General features: G+C 37.6%; 1 protein-coding gene across 1 annotated transcript in view; it reads left to right on the forward strand.

The window, feature by feature from the left end:
• rb1cc1 (RB1-inducible coiled-coil 1) overlaps positions 1-16808 on the forward strand; it is a 31862-nt gene extending 15054 nt beyond the window's left edge. Inside the window, exons 12-23 of the mRNA XM_051686600.1 lie at positions 20-123; positions 370-496; positions 1078-3014; positions 4918-5095; positions 5502-5610; positions 7009-7291; positions 12864-12915; positions 13037-13084; positions 14127-14185; positions 14267-14394; positions 14758-14828; positions 15836-16808. Coding sequence (XP_051542560.1) covers positions 20-123; positions 370-496; positions 1078-3014; positions 4918-5095; positions 5502-5610; positions 7009-7291; positions 12864-12915; positions 13037-13084; positions 14127-14185; positions 14267-14394; positions 14758-14828; positions 15836-15913 — 3174 coding nt within the window. The 3' untranslated portion in view covers positions 15914-16808. The remainder of the gene's footprint in view (positions 1-19; positions 124-369; positions 497-1077; positions 3015-4917; positions 5096-5501; positions 5611-7008; positions 7292-12863; positions 12916-13036; positions 13085-14126; positions 14186-14266; positions 14395-14757; positions 14829-15835) is intronic.
• Positions 16809-17682: the final 874 nt, after the last annotated feature.

Raw genomic sequence — 17682 nt, forward strand, 5'->3', positions numbered from 1 at the left:
CATTTGTTTTGCCGTTCAGACCCGAAAGCCTCGAAAGTTTGACTTTGAGCTTCCAGATATTTCCCTGAGTGATCTACAGTATCTCAAGACCTGTTGTCCTTCCGATGTTCAACCTTATCTCAGGTAAAGTGCATTAGATCAAGTCACAATACCCATGTTTCTGCCATCAGACCTCAGAACCAAGTGTTTTTGTTTATAAAAGTGTTTTTGTAAATGAAACTGCATTTTATTGGCTGTTCTTGGAGCAAATGCTTACAATATAGCTTGAATATATACTGTATCTATATAATATATCTGGAACATTCAGTGGTCACTATTAAATACTGAGGGTGTGTGCAAATGATAAATTATGTCTGTGTTCGTCATCAGGGTCCCGACACTGTGTGATTTTGAGCCTCTCAACCAGCATGTTGAGGTTCTCCATCAACTGGTTCAGGCTGCTCAGAGTGTGGATGAGATGTCACAAACTGTCACAGACCTATTAAATGAACAAAAGGTGCTTTGGGTTCACACTTATATTTTGTTAATTGTTGCCGTTCGTTGTATTGGATGAAAAAACACAACATGTTAAAAATATCAACATCATCGTGAGTGGTGGTAGCCCAATGGTTAAAGCTCTGGTACAGAGCCCACAGAGATGATCATTTTGGGTCTGGTACAGATTTAGAAATATAAGTAGGAAGGGTTACATTTCTAGTATTGTTGAAGATGTTTTTCATGAATGGATTGCACTAAACACAGTTTTTTCAAGTCATAATTGTCTTCCTGTCATAAATTTATATTACTGACACAATCAGAGCTATATTTCCATTTGCAGTCTTTTTCCTCCTTGAACATCATTTAGGTACACAGAGACAGTCCTACAGCAGCCAACCACCTGATACAGCCTGATACACACTTTGTATATCCATGCAAGTTAGACATTAAGTTTAAATACACAAGCCTATCCAAAGATTTAATTGTAAAAATCATGTAGTGGACTTGTGTTCTGTCATGTAATGACTGTGCTGGTCTAATTTGACTTGTATAGCAATGTGATTTGCCATATAATTGTAACATTTTATATTGGCTTTGTAGGTTTGCTGTAGCCAGATTGCTCAAAGATCCACTGCATTAACACCCAGATCTGAAAGCACAATGGAAAACACCACGATCTCCACCAAAATGTTGTCCACTCTTAGTCTGAAAGCACCGGACTGCCAACCCCTGTCCCTCCCTGGTCCCTTGGAGGACCTGTCACCGGACAGCATAGATGCCCAGACCTTTGACTTTGAAACCATTGGGCACCCTAACATGGATCCGGTATTACAGCAGAGCTCGTTGGACTTGGACTCATTGGCTGAAAGTCCAGAGTCTGACTTCATGTCAGCTGTTAATGAGTTTGTTATTGAGGAGAATTTGATGTCACCTAATCCGATCAGTGATCCCACAAGCCCAGAGATGATGGTGGAGTCTCTTTACTCTTCTGTCATAAATGCAATCGACAGTAAGCGGATCCAGGACACTACTACACTCGAGAAGGAAAATTTAAAGATTGCAGCACTCAAGCTGTCAGCAGACAGGTACCGTTCTGCTGCCGAAGAGTCCCAGAACAACTTGAGGAAAATCAAAGATGACCTTCACCACTTTCGAGGTCTTGTTTTGAAGGAGCAACGGGACTTTGGATTTGCCCTGAAAACAATGATCATTGAGGTCCAAAACGTTCTCAACAGTATCGGAAACTATCACGAGAAGGAACTAAGAGAAATGCAGCAAACCAGTCTCCAGACTTTGAAGGTTGATCATGAAAAACAGATACAGACTCTCACTGAAGAGCTGGAGGGCAATCTGAAAATTGTCAGAGATGTTCAGAGGGCCATGCTGGACCTTGAGGGACTTGTAGAGCGCAAGGAGAAGGAAATATCCCAGCTGGAGAGCGAAAGGGATCATTCAATGCAAGATCTGCAGAATCTTCACAAACAGACCGTGCAGGACCTTGAGGAAAAGATTTTGAAGCAAAGTGAGGAGCTGAAAGCGGCTTTGCTGTCCAAGGACGAACTTGCAGGGCAACTGGAGAACCTTCACTTTGAGATTGAGCGTAGCCAACAGAAAATCAAACAGGAGATGGAGAACTCGGAGAAAAAGCACCTTCAAGAACTGGGGGCACGGTTGAGCCAACAACATGAAGCAGAGCTGGCATCTGTCAGACTGGCAAAACAAAGTGCACTTGATGACCTTGCCCAGGAGAACCTGGTAAAGCTAAGAGAGCTGATGGATTCTCACTCGGCTGAGCTCAAGGAACGTGAAGGCCGTTTGAAAGACTTGGAAGCCCGTGTCACGGATCTTGCGGATGCTCGCTGTAAATTAGAAGTTGAGCTGGCTCTTAAGGATGCAGAGACAGAGGATATCAGATTGCAGTACGAGGAGGCCAAAAGCTCCCAAGAGGAAATGTTGAAAGCAGAGCTGACTACCCAAACAGCCGCCCTACAGACACAGATAGAGACATTGAGCCAGCAACTCCAGCAGAAAAATGAAGAGTATGAGATGGGGCTGGCCGAGCTACGAGCACTCATGAGGTTGGAGAAGGATCACTGCATTTCTGAGCTCATGGATCGGCACGAAGAGGAGAGCGCCTTGCTTCGACATGAGTTTTCAGCGCTCAAACAAAAGTCGCAGGATGCGGAGAAAGACTGCGAGGAACGTCTCCAGAAGATGCAGCAAGATTACGAGGACCAGCTTGTTGCCTTACAGACGGAGATGGAGGATGAACGGAGAGCTTTCCAAGAGAAGGAGCGAGATCTAAGGACTATTACTAGTGACCTGCAGGCGGAAAACGCTCTATTGTCGGGAAGGCTGGATCAGGAAAGGACTGAAGCCCTACAGAGGGTGGAGGACGAGAAGGAAGTGGCAGTTAAAACTGCACTACAAGAGGCCTTAAGAGATTTTCAACTCCAAAAAGAGGAGCTTGAGACAAGACTGTTTGAAAAAACTGAACTACTTGAAAATCAGCTCAAAGACAGACAATCCACTGAGACGTAAGTGAAATCAAAATCTTCCCTCTTTTTGCAAAAAGGCGCAAGTAGCTAGCTTCGTACTGTGTTTAAAGGCCCAGGTATACTTAATTTTTGAGTGTTCCGGATCGGCTGCGTTGCCTTTTTGAGTATACTCTTCTGATCGCGAACGAATACGAACTTGTTTGACGCATACCCACTACAACTTCTTTGTGATACTCTTTTAGTAGTCAATAGCAGGCATATGCATCAGCAATGCGCACAGTCGAGGACCGCGTGTGTGGGTCAAGAAAATCTACGCAGCTGTGCTGATGACGCAGTTTGTGTCACACATACTGTGCGCGGAGCGATCCGCAACGCCGACACCTGATTTATGCTTTGGCCTTTAAGTGACGTGTACCACTTTGCACGCAATACAAATTTTTATCGCTTCCATTATAATCTGCAAAGCTGCTTACACTGGACGAGCCCGTTGCAGTACCTTCTGTTTTTTCTTTTTTGTCGCACTGCATAGCTGCCCCATTTTTAATACTTCAGCTTGTAACAATAGTAAGATAGATAATATTAAAAATAATGTAGTTTTTTTTTCACAGCTGATCCTATGGTTAGTGAACATTCAGAGATGACGTACAGCTTCAACGCTTCCAGTGCAGACTAAAGGGTCATTCACACTGAATGCGTTTTTGCGTCTGTGCTGTTTTTTTAATTGATTTTCTATGTCAACATGCGCTAGATGGAAGTTTTTGACCGCTGGGCTGCATCTCGCTGTTTCTTCAGTGTCTCGCGCAGGAGCGCTGTGTTTTCAGATGCCATTTCAAGTAAAAAGAACTTCAACTTTTCAAACTGGGTTTTGTTATATTCATTATGCTGCATATTCGTTACGCTGCATACTAGCTTTGTTTTAGCGCAAGAGTGTGTTCGGTCTGCACGGCCCTCAATTTATGCCATGAGATGCTGCCAGACATTCCATGTGAAAAGCATGGTGTTTGATCCATTTTTAAAGCATTGAGTTTAATAGAAAGATGGCTACTTAATTATAAACAATGCTTAGTTTTTAAAATCATGTTGGTTTTACCTTGGTGTTGGTTTTGTTAAATGCTATCCTCCACTTCTTGTTAATGCAGTCATTAAAAAAAAAAAATTAGCTTGCACTTTTGTACAAGTGTCTTTGGTAAAGAAGCATCTGCCAAAGGTATGAATGAAATGAACACAATGCTGTTCTAGTCTATTTAAATTAAACCTTATACTTTTTTCCTAAACTTACTGTTAATTAAAACCAGAAGCTACAAAAACACAAACATGCTACAAGCACTGACATACTCGTTCTGATTTCCTCATTCACCTGTTTGAATAATTAGAATATCAGAAGGACCCAACAAAAAAATCATTAAAGCATTTCTTAAGTAGAAGTTTGTAAGAAATGTGATAACCCTGTTACTTCTGCCCTTAAAACAGGGATTCATTGAAAACAGAAAACATGTATGTGTTCAATCTTAGGCTAATCCTAGTAAATTGGAAGTTTTTATGTTGAATTTAACACACTGAAATGATTAAGGTCTCTTGAGATCTCTCCCAGATGTGGGACACAACGTTTTTAAATAGTTTCAAGCCATGATGAGGGTGTGCAAGAAGGCCGTTCTCATTTACCCATAAGAAACACTTTAAAGCACTATTTAAACTTTAAATGATCCTGTTTCACTCAAAAATGCATCAGGATATGGAAGGAAAATGTATTTCTTTTCTCATTTCTTGTCGACTTTAAACCCAGGTTGCTTCAGGGGAACTGTATCAGTAATAACAAGTGAACAGTATTTTGTTTTGGGAAAAAAGCTTCAGCTAAATGTAATTAGTGGTAGTAACTTGGTGAAAAGGCAGGTTGATCTCCTGTATGCTAAGGTCTATTCTCACACCTTACTCTGTGTTTCAGAGTGGCAGCTCCTGTAGAGCAGACAGAGGCTGGTGTGGAGGCCGGTGCTGGGTCGCCGCTGGACAGTGGCCAATGGTCGGAGGAGAGGGCATCCCTCTTGGCCAAGCTGGAGCTCTTGGAACGTACAAAGAATGAGGAGATGCAGAACTTAAAGACCTCGCTTGTTGCTGAGCAGCAGGTTAGTTCTACAGACTAACTAGGCCAGTTTTGTCATTGGCTCTGTTTAAATTGCCAAGACACAGTGACAAGTTAACAAACTGTATATTTTGCCCACATTGCAATTGAAAATTAAATTCAGCTACTGACAGACCATTTGTTACAATGAAGTTACATCAAATTTTTCACATTCAGTTACAATGAATGCAGCATTTCAGTAGAGATTTTGTGGTTTGATATTGTGGTTTTGTATTTTTTAATCTTTGTTTCCATCAAATGTGAAATACTAAGTTTTGCAGTTGGTCCTGAGGCTTTTGTTTGTTAAGGTCATGTGTTGAATAAAAATGATTTTTTTTTGTCCTAATAATGTCTGATTAAATACAAATGTACCTGAAAATAACCAATTTTAATGTCCTGTTCAACCCCAGACGAACTTCAACACTGTTCTGACTCGGGAGAAACTAAAGAAAGAGCAAATAATCAATGATCTTACAGAGAAGCTCAACAATGTGATGCAGCAACAAGAGAAAGATAAAGGTATAGAAATTCCCACTTTTTTTTTTTTTTTTGGTCACAAGATCGAAATTTCAGAGGTCAATACCAATACCTCTGAAATTTCACAATTCTTGAAACCAGTTCGATAGCTGCAAAAACTAATATGCTATTGAAATATTCATCTACAAATAACAATTTGACCAAATTACCAAATTTAACAAAAACAATAGCATGTAGCCATTCAAGTATTTCTAAATTAATTAAGCTTTTCTAGTAATTAATTAAGTGAATAGTCTGTAATAGAACAAACACTTAAATAAAGAGCAGTGAGTGGTGTTTACCACCGTTGCTTTACAAAGACTTGTATTGTGGGTTATTTTAGTATTGCACTGATTCTTGAGATAAGGGACAAAACATGTTTTTATTTTTTAATACTAAATTAATTTGAAATGGAATTATTTGTAGACAAAGGTTTCAGCTAACGAACCATGTAAGGGAGCAGGTTTTCATAAACTTTTTTTTTTTTTTTTTTTTTTCTGAAAATTTACATTTATTCACTTCATAACTTACATCTTACTGTCATTTTGTCTATTTTAATTTGATCCATCAAACAAGAATGTAAAGTCTTTATCTAATAATAGTGTTCTGGAAAGTAGTTGTCATTAAAAACGTCCTATATATTTTTTTTATTATTTATTTATTTTATTTTTTTCTGTTTTCACACTATTCTAAAAAATTCTGACAGAGTTCACAAAATTGAATATTTTTTTATCTTAACCATGTGTTGTACACTGGAGCCATTTTTTTTTTCTTTAGCTGAAGCTGCCTCTATAACCTAAACTAAAATGCCAAATTTATTCCACAGTTCTAACAGAAATTATCACAATGGGAATGACAGAGTTGACATGTTGAAGCTGTGACCACAGATTTAACAGACCATGTGTCCTATTGTTGCATCCACCATGAGCGGGAAGTGGGACTCAGAGTTATAGCTGAACATGACATTGTCTTATTTATTCAGGAAATAAGTTAAATAAGTTAAAGTTGACACAAAACATTGAGGACACAACTTTGATAGGCAGTTTTTTTATGGAAAATATAATTTAAAGTTTACTTTTTGTATTGTTTGATATCTTACAGATCCCTACCTTTCATTTGATGTTTATATTTATGGATTTGTTGCATTTTTAAATACTTTGTTTGGCAGTTTAACATTTGTGACCTTCAGTGTAGAGCATGCATTTCAAAAAATTCTAATGAAATTATAAAAAAATACAAGTAATAAATGCCCTGAGTATACACATTTCCTTTGTATGTAAGACATGTTTTGTCCCTTATCTCAAGAACCAGTGATTGACTTGGTGCTGAAGTACCAGTACTTTTGATATCCCTGCTACAGGCATTATAATTTATTTCTTTGTTCTTTTGGTTACACTCGAGGCCTGATTGAGACGCTCTCTGAGGACCGCGCAAGCATCCTTCAGGAGAAGAAACAGCTGGAGGAGGAGCTCAACCGCCTGCGAAACACCGTCCTCGTCTCTTCGTCTTTCTTTCCACCCAATCCCGTCCCGGTCGCTGCAGAAGCCCAAGGTGCCTGTGGACCCGCCAACGCAGAAGCCCTTTCACCCACCATCCCTGACCCAGAGAGGCTGGCATCCCTGGCTGCGTTCAGGGATGAGGAGAGGGTGGAGTCAGCAGTGGAGGCCAGCTTGATGACAGTGCAGTAAGCGTCCATGATGAAGTACACTCTAAATGTGCTCCAATAAACGTCACTGTACAGCATGAAATGTAATCTGACATGATGCATCATTAGGGTTTTGTGTTACGAACATTGTGCATTTTTGAAAAAAAGGTTTTCGCAGCTTACTGTGCTCACAGAATGCCGTTCTGAGGTCGACCAATAAACGGCATATTTAACTGCAAATGAACAACTAATTTAACTAACAAACGTTCTTTGTTAAAGCAGCATGCTAAGTATATGTCAGTTTAGGTGGAATTGTGGCTATGAGGAAGTGTAGTGAAGTAAATTTGAAACTATCAAGTTTAGGGCTCCAACTAACGATTTTGATAATCGATTAATCTTCGATTATTTCTTCGATTAGTCAGATAAAAACAAACAAAATTCCTGTATTTTATTAAAATATTATTATTCTTTTAAACAGAAATTATAAAGAGCGTAAGGATTTGGCTCGATTTAGAGTACTGAATTCACGATTCTATGCTCTCAAAAAAACTTGAATTGTGAAAAGTTATGTTTGATTTTTTTTATTTTTTATTATTATTACTTTCAGGACATATGGAAAACAGTTCCTTTACTTGTAAAACTTAACAAAAAGTACTGTTAATTAAAGAGTAAAGTGATCCACAGAGATGGAGTGGGACAAAAAATCATCCCAGCAGAGGGCTATAGAAATAATAGAAATATTAATTATTCTGATCAGCTGAAAAATCCATAATTATGTTAGATACATAAGCTTGTACACTGTCACTGATTACATACATTTTAAGTATTATAAATTAATATTGCAGGTTTTAAAATAGTGTTGTCACTGATCACATGTTTCTAAACTGTTCTTTTCAAAAATATGTGTATGCTTATCCAGTAAAATAATGTTTGCCATAGTATACATTTACTGGTGATATCAGACATTTCATTTGGCATTCTCAGGAGGACTTTCAAATATCAGGAGTGTTAGCATTAATATACATTATATTTAGCATTATATACTGTATATACAGTTTAATATAGTACAATAATAATAATAATACATTTTATATATAATGCGCTTTTCTCAAACCTAAAGCGCAACAAGCATAAAATAAACATTGAATACAACAACATTCAAACAACACCAAAAATAATAAAATATACAGTGCATCCGGAAAGTATTTACAGCGCTTCACTTTTTCCACATTTTGTTATGTTACAGCCTTATTCCAAAATGGATTAAATTCATTATTTTCCTCAATTCTACAAACAATACCCCACAATGACAACGTGAAAGAAGTTTGTTTGAAATCTTTGCAAATTTATAAAAAAAAACAAAAAAAAAAAAAAAAACAATCACATGTACATAAGTATTCACAGCCTTTGCCGTGACACTCAAAATTGAGCTCAGGTGCATCCTGTTTCCACTGATCATCCTTGAGATGTTTCTACAACTTGATTGGAGTCCACCTGTGGTAAATTCAGTTGATTGGACATGATTTGGAAAGGCACACACCTGTCTATATAAGGTCCCACAGTTAACAGTGCATGTCAGAGCACAAACCAAGCCATGAAGTCCAAGGAATTGTCTGTAGACCTCCGAGACAGGATTGTATTGAGGCACAGATCTGGGGAAGGGTACAGTAAACAATTTCTGCAGCATTGAAGGTCCCAATGAGCACAGTGGCCTCCATCATCTGTAAATGGAAGAAGTTTGGAACCACCAGGACTCTTCCTAGAGCTGGCCGCCCGGCCAAACTGAGCGATCGGGGGAGAAGGGCCTTAGTCAGGGAGGTGACCAAGAACCCGATGGTCACTCTGATAGAGCTCCAGCATTTTTCTGTGGAGAGAGGAGAACCTTCCAGAAGAACAACCATCTCTGCAGCACTCCACCAGTCAGGCCTGTATGGTAGAGTGTCCAGACGGAAGCCACTCCTCAGTAAAAGGCACATGACAGCCCGCCTGGAGTTTGCCAAAAGGCACCTGAAGGACTCTCAGACCATGAGAAACAAAGATTGAACTCTTTGGCAAGCGTCATGTCTGGAGGAAACCAGGCACCGCTCATCACCTGGCCAATACCATCCCTACAGTGAAGCATGGTGGTGGCAGCATCATGCTGTGGGGATGTTTTTCAGCGGCAGGAACTGAAAGACAAGTCAGGATCGAGGGAAAGATGAATGCAGCAATGTACAGAGACATCCTTGATGAAAACCTGCTCCAGAGCGCTCTGGACCTCAGACTGGGGCGAAGGTTCATCTTCCAACAGGACAACGATCCTAAGCACACAGCCAAGATAACAAAGGAGTGGCTCCGGGACAACTCTGTGAATGTCCTTGAGTGGCCCAGCCAGAGCCCAGACTTGAACCCGATTGAACATCTCTGGAGAGATCTGAAAATGGCTGTGTACCGAAACTCCCCATCCAACCTGATGGAGCTTGACAGGTCCTGCAAAGAAGAAAATAGGTGTGCCAAGCTTGTAGCATCATACTCAAAAAGACTTGAGGCTGTAATTGGTGCCAAAGGTGCTTCAACAAAGTATTGAGCAAAGGCTGTGAATACTTATGTACATGTGATTTTTTTTTTTTTTTTTTTTCTCGTTTTTTATTTTTAATAAATTTGCAAAGATTTCAAACAAACTTCTTTCACATTGTCATTATGGGGTATTGTTTGTAGAATTTTGAGGAAAATAATGAATTTAATCCATTTTGGAATAAGGCTGTAACATAACAAAATTTGGAAAAAGTGAAGCACTGTGAATACTTTCCGGATGCACTGTAAATATAAGAGTAAATAAGCAACATAATACAAAAAACTAAAAATCCTAATTAATAAAAATGTGCAGTCATCTGTAAACACGGTTCAGGTTCACTCTCGCTCTGAAAAGATTGTGCTCCCTTTCTCCATTATGATCGGTTTGATTGATGTGGATGCGCACACGCGCGCGTCCTCGCTCGCTCAGTGAAGTTTAACGGAGACTCGCATGTGATAAAAACAAACAGTTTTGAAATACCTGGAAATACGTGCCTGATTTTGAATTCATAACATAAATACATTATAAAACATAGAAAACAGCAGTAAAATGTAAGTCATGCACTGGAGAGAAACAACTCTTAAGTGCATCAAACAAACAGCACAATCAATCTGTCAATGCACCTGAAGCAGCAACCGCTCCACATTAAACTGTATGGTTATTATGAACTTCTTTGTGTTTACATAGTTCTCTCGTACGATGGACATCATGGGTCTTTTTTTTCTTTTTCTTCTTCTTCAACTTGTCTCCATTGTTTTTCACACGAGTTTCATCATGCAACACATTTTCACTGTGCTGTGAAGTGACGTCACTGACGGAGCTTCTCTGTATGTGCCGCAAATATCCAACTAATCGATAATGAAATTAGTTGTCGATGATTTCCATTATCGATATTATCAGTTAGTCGTTGCAGCCCTAATCCAATTTGTATACTAACAATTCAACAAGCTGTCTTTTGTTGGATTAGTTTTTGCCAGCTCCTCTTAGCCTTCTCAGATTTCTCACCCTGTATCGTTATTTAGATTAGAGTAATTTCTTATGTTTCATTGTTGCAACAGCTAAATGATGTCACTGTGACATCATCCTGAGCAACAGCTTGCTACAAACAAATAAGTAAATTGCTTAGCTTTTCAATGTTTTCAGTGGCAGCAAATTTAGGTGCTTCTCTTTTGCTATGTGGCCCCATTTTATTTTGGGCCAAACTTATTTATTTACTTATTTATTTGTAGCAAGTTGTTGCTTATGATGACTTCACAGTGATGTCATTTTGTTGTTTACAAAAAGCTGTAGAAATACGCCAGAAAAATCTTCTTTTTTAAGATATGAGCAATCAAACATAATGGTCCCTTTTTTTGGGCCACCCTGTATATAAGTAGAATAAATGTATAAAAGAGTATATATGAAAATATTATAAAGATTATAAATAAAAAGGCTACACTAAAATAAAACAAGATTTACTATATAAGACAACAGAGCTAACGATGCCTTTGATTTCACAGCACGGTTGAACATTTTTGATTCGTAACAGCAAATCAAACGTTTTACTGAGACAATTTGTTAGACAGTGTAAAAGTTTTAGAGTAATTACAATGAAAGAAAAAGTTGATTTTTGTTATTTCCAGAAATACACATACATGGCAACTTAAATTGGCATTAAATGTGAACAACTCGGAGTTTATTTCTCTCAATACATTTTCCAGTAAAATTATCTTTATAATGCCCTGTTTCATAAGTTTTATAGCTTGTAGTTTTTTAACAGAATTGGTGTTTTATAACTCTTGAAGACTTTTATTTGTACCAGTTCTACTCGTGGGTGCAATTATAAACAACCAGGAGTAGTGGTCCACGGATATGGGTTTTTCATTGGCCGACAACAATATCTAGAGTTGAGTGGCTGATATAATACCGATATATCGAATGCAGTTATCGGATAATGCTGCTTATCTCAAAATGGTCAAATGTCACAATCAATCTGCTTGCCGGACATATCGGTCCATTGCTAAAGGAGAACCAAAAGATTGTGAGAAAATGTGAACTTGGATTTATTTTCCCACTTTTCAACCCCAATTTGGAATGCCCAATTCCCAATGCGCTCTAAGTCCTTGTGTTGGCGTAGTGACTCGCCTCAATCCGGGTGGTGGAGGACGAATCTCAGTTGCCTCCGCATCTGAGACCATCAATCCGCGCATCTTATCACGTGGCTTGTTGAGCGCGTTACCGCAGAGAATAGCGTGAAGCCTCCACACGCACCAAGTCTTCGCGGTAACACGCTCAACAGGCCACGTGATAAGATGCGCGGATTGACGGCATCCACACACAACTCACCACGTGCCCAACTGAAAGCGAGGACCACTTTATAGCGACCACAAGGAGGTTACCCCATGTGACTCTACCCTCCTTAGCAACCAGGCCAATTTGGTTGCTTAGGAGACCTGGCTGGAGTCACTCAGCACACCCTGGATTCGAACTCGCAACTCCAGGTGTGGTAGTCAGCATCTTTACTCGTTGAGCTACCCAGGCCCCCAAAATGTGAACTTTTAAATGAGATTTTATTGAGAATAAGGAAATATTACAAATTCGAGGTTTTGACATTTTCAGTTCTGGAGATACAACGCCATAACGATTTACACCCCATGGACGATAATCGTAACATGGTGCCAAACAATAAACCAGATTCTGTTGACCAACCTGAGCAACTGTGCTACAATTTACGATTGAATTACTCAAGACAGATAGACAGCGGCAAGACGAAGGAGAACTTTGCATGATTAAAAGAGTTGCTTTGTAATGAATGTGGATGAGACAGGACAGCAGTGTAGATCAGACAGAAGAGAAGAGATGAGCCGTGCATTGGCTGCAGGTAAGAACTCTTACAGCGGAGTTCTCTTTAATGAGCAAGAAACGTTTTTGTGCTTTTTACAGCAAAAAATAATCTGTAAAGGTCCTCAAAATTGGTCAGTACTATTAATGGAGTACTCTATAATGGTTTTGTCTGTGGGAAATTGGTGTGTATGATCTGCATAGTTTCTGACATTTATTTTGCGTATTTTGTTGCAGTGACCACACTATGCTATCTGAAGAGAAACAGCGCATACTGATTTTGGAAAGGGTAAATCACTTTCATGGACAAACTTTTATGTTTTTGTATTTCATATAGTTTATTTTTGCTGATGTGTTTTATTTTAATTTTTTAAATGTTATTATATGTAATTATTTGTATTGTGTTACAGACCTTACATATGAAGGAAGAAGAGAACAAAAGACTTAGTCAGAGACTGGTAAATATGTTTCTTGTTGTGTGTTTATGCTCGTTTACACATTTCAGTGCTTGTTTTGGCTTTATTGCTTTGAATCAAAATATGCTAATTGTTTGGGAACATTATTAAACAACATTTAAATTGTTCATTAATATTTGTGCCCCTTGTGCTTGGTCTTTATTTATAATCAACCACTTGAACAAGTGACACAGTAATTAGTGATTGGCACAGGAACGATCAAAAATATATTTATGTTGTTTTGAAAATGCATTGTAATACCCAAATGAATGTCTTTTATATAAACTATAAGCAATATACAAGTAGTGTCCATGTAGTTATTTTGGTATTACTGTATAGTTCGCAGTTTTAAGTAATCACGACCGCATTACTTTACTGTTGTTATGGCAATAACAAATGGCTCATTATCAGTAGTTAATTGAAACATGAGACTCTTTCATGTAATTTAATTACATTTCCCCTGAGACTATTGCTGCAAATAGGTTTAATCTCTTTATGAAAATTACAAACCGCTTCTTAATGGGGGTGAGACTTATGTGGAGATTCCTGAGCTGAAATTCTGTAATCTGAAAAAACCTGCTCTGAAATCTACCAGTGTATTTGGACAAGGACTGAATTTCACCTCGTTTCCAAATTGCCTGAAATGAAATGGAAATGACTACAGACATGCTTTAAATAAAATCCACAAGACCTCATGTATTATCTCATGCACTTACGGTGCATTTTTAGAAACACATTTTTCTCTGTCCCTAGTGTGTGTAGACTATTTGCTGTCAATGCATACAATTAAATGAGCTGTTGTACTCCCTGCCACTAGATGGCAGACATATCACATTTGTATTAAGTACGAACCTCTCTCATGTGCGCACTCAAGCATTTATTTGATGCAAGAATGTTACATGTAATGACCACAATGTTTTTTTTTCTTGCAATATGTTGCATTCACTTTTATCTTAAAATGGTTTGAGAGTGTTCGCAAGCAACATAACTCAAACATTTGCAAGTGTAAGAATAAACATCATAACCTTATAACTTTTTTTAACAGATGTCACAGAGTATGTCGTCCGTGTCATCAAGGCACACTGAGAAAATCGCCATCCGAGAGTAAGCATCCTTACATAGTAATGTTAATGATCTAATCTGCTATTTTTCCCAGTTGCATTGTTTCAAAGCCCTGTACTCTAGTTTTCAGGTGGGTGACTTGGTTCTCATAATTCTGGACGAGAGGCACGATAATTACGTTCTCTTCACTGTTGGTCCCACTCTTTATTTCCTGCATTCAGAGTCCCTTACTGCACTGGACCTCAAACCAGGTCAGTTACACACACACACACACACCAGTTAGGGATACATTTTTCAAATATATCTAATGTATTTAATTCACAATTTTTGCTTCAACATAATAGTTTTGCTCGTACCGTGTTCTATAATTAATCATGCCCAAAGTACAGATTCTACGTAATTATTTATATAATAATAATAAAGATATTAAGTAGAGGTATCGTTATCATAACAGGCTGGAATGATTTTTCTAAATGTTTGCTGTTGTGATTTTTTTTTTTTTTTTTTCAGATAACATAGATAATGACATCTAGAGGCTTCTGATAAAGTATTTAGAAGTACTATGTTATATGGTGAAAACAATGTTGTCATAACTAAATTCTCAAATTCTTTAGCGACAGGAGCCACACGGCGGCCTTGGGTTCTAGGAAAAGTCATGGAGAAGGAATATTGCCAAGCCAAAAAGGTAAACGGTAATATACAATTTTTCCTGGATGCGACTGCTGCCTATGCAGTGCTTTTTATTTTTTTTATTTATTTTTTTTACAAGGTTTTTGTCAAATATACATTTGATTTGATTTTACTTAAAAAAATAAATAAATAAATAAATAAATAAAAAAATAATAATTCTTTAATTCTACCTAATTACTAAAAATTGTACAGTAACACTTTACAATAAGATTCTTTATTATAGCATTAGTTAATGCATTAGGTATCATGAACTAACAATGAACAATTATTTTTCATCAGAATTTGTAATCTTCATTAATGTTAATTGGTCAAAATATTATCGCTCATTGTTTGTTCATGTTAGTTTATATTGCTTTAATGTTAGCTTATACAACTTTTAATGTAAAAAAAAATATTTAACATTAGCATTAACATTAAACAAGATTAATAAATACAGTAGTAAATGTGTAGTTTATTGTTAATTATTTGTGTTTTTAAAAATGCATTAACTAATGGTATAGAATACAATAGTATTGTAAAGTTTGACCAATTTTACTTCAGAATCAAATCAAATTACGTTTAATTTGGACTTGTGTGGTAAATCATTCACTTTTTTTGCACTCTTAATAGATTGCATACTTTCTGACAAAATCCTAAAATTGTTGCTATTTTCTGTTTATGATCATTTGTTTTAGTGATGTTTATCATGTTTGGTGCCCACTATAAAACACATTATTTTTTAAGATAATTATCATTAATCCAGTTAGTTAAACTTAAGTTCTTTTTATGCAAACTTTAAGCACGCGTGGAAGAGTGCACAAATAACAACTTCACTATTTTCTTTATGGGGTTGATTAAACATTGTGCACTAAATAGTTTTATTCTTAGGGTAAATTTAGAGTAGAAAACAATGTATGTTTAACTATTAATCATTACTGCAGGCAGTACGGTTACATTCAGATTTCATGTGATATCCTATTACATAGCTTTGAACGTGTCTCTTTTGTTATTGTTTATCTGCAGGCCCAAAACCGGTTCAAAGTTCCTCTCGGCACCAAATTCTACAGAGTAAAAGCCGTGCCATGGAATAAGAAAGTGTAACCTTGTATAATTATCATATTGTAATTAGCTCACTATGTTTTTATTCCTTTTTGTTTTTTAAAGCAATCTCACTCAACCTTTATCATTTTGTCAATATCAGAGGACAAAACCATTTCTCCCCTTATTTTTTATTTTTATTTTTTTTTGCCTTGTTGCAACTCATGTTATCTCATTTTTTTATATGCAGAGGATTTGTATATGTGGACCAAATGATAATAACTTTATTGGGACATTGCTCCGTGTATGATGGCTCCAAAGCCATTACAAGAAGTCTGTAAAATTAACAAAATGTATTTGGATGTTACATATTAGTGCATCATCTTTATCAATATTATGGTTGACAAATAAAACACTATCACGATCAGCTTAATTACTTCAGAGGGATATGAAAATATGCATTTATTGTAAATGTTACCAGAGGAATGGTCATGGCATGCATATAGATATATTTTCTTTGATTTACTTGTCTGGATATGCATTGTAGTTGGAGGTATTGGTAAAAAAAACTGCTGATTGTTACTCATGGCACAGTATGACCCACCTGTTTATTATGAAGTACATTTGGATGGCCTGACAGACGACAGGCTTCACAATCCTTCAGATGCACTTTCAAAAAAAAAAGACGATGCTTTTGTTGATTCAAAAGGGAGGCATTTGTGCTGTCAAAAACAAGCTGTTGTAGGATGTTGAGATATAGAAAGTAATATTTCATGTTTGTGAATGTGTGTCTTTATTGAATTAAATGATGACATTGTATATTATTCATCAAACCACACCGGTAACAAAAAAAATGACTGTATTATAAAAGAATTTAGAGTTTTCAAAACAATAAAGGTTTGATCCCAAACTCCTTGCAATGGATTGCATTACCCACAGTTCATTGTTATATTTATTCCGGTGTCCTTTTTGAAAAATGCTGTTCGGGAAGTGTTTGCTTGCGTAAATTAAATAAAACAATATACTTTTAAGAATGGCAAACTTTATTTTGCCAATAGATCTTTCATTTACAGCTGAAGGTCTTGACAAGAATATTGCAAATGTCACGATTTTGCAGAGATTAACAGAGGCTCATGACCCAAAAGCAGAGTTAAAAATGAAGGAATTTATTAATACAAGCAAAAGGGCAAATATCAAACCAAAACTCCCACAAGGGGGAAAAACAAACATAAACTACCACTTAGGGGAAAAAGGTATCCAGGCTGGGGCAGAGAGTAAAGGGGAATAACAGGACCGACTGGACTGGAAACGGGAAAAGGGAATAACAAAAACACGAACCAACGCCGACTGTAAACATAAGTGCACAAGACGAACTGGCACTGGACAGCACACACGAGGAGACTAAAATAGGGAGAGAAATCAACAGGTGAACTAGACGGCAGGTGAGACTAATAAACTAATAATGGGCAAACAATGGGCCAACTGACATCAGACACACAACAAAGCCACGTGTTCTCACAAGACAACAAAACACCCAAATGGCATGAGTGCACATCGCCAAGACAATAAGGCAATATACGCTCATGCCAACCGACAGAACAGACTAGAGTAAGCACAGCAACGCCAAACAAAGCGATGCCACGCATTCCCACACTAGACAAAACCTGAGCGACAGGCGACAAATGACAGGACACCTTTGCGAGAGTTCGGCCACACACACCCGACACCTCAGACTGAAGTGATCGAACCTCAGCACAATGTGAATACAGCTCAAGACCCAGGCGCGCAGCACAAAGCGAGCGCAACGCGCGGTCATGAGAGACAGACATAGA

Source organism: Myxocyprinus asiaticus, chromosome 44 (assembly GCF_019703515.2).
Source record: "Myxocyprinus asiaticus isolate MX2 ecotype Aquarium Trade chromosome 44, UBuf_Myxa_2, whole genome shotgun sequence".
NCBI lineage: Eukaryota > Metazoa > Chordata > Actinopteri > Cypriniformes > Catostomidae > Myxocyprinus > Myxocyprinus asiaticus.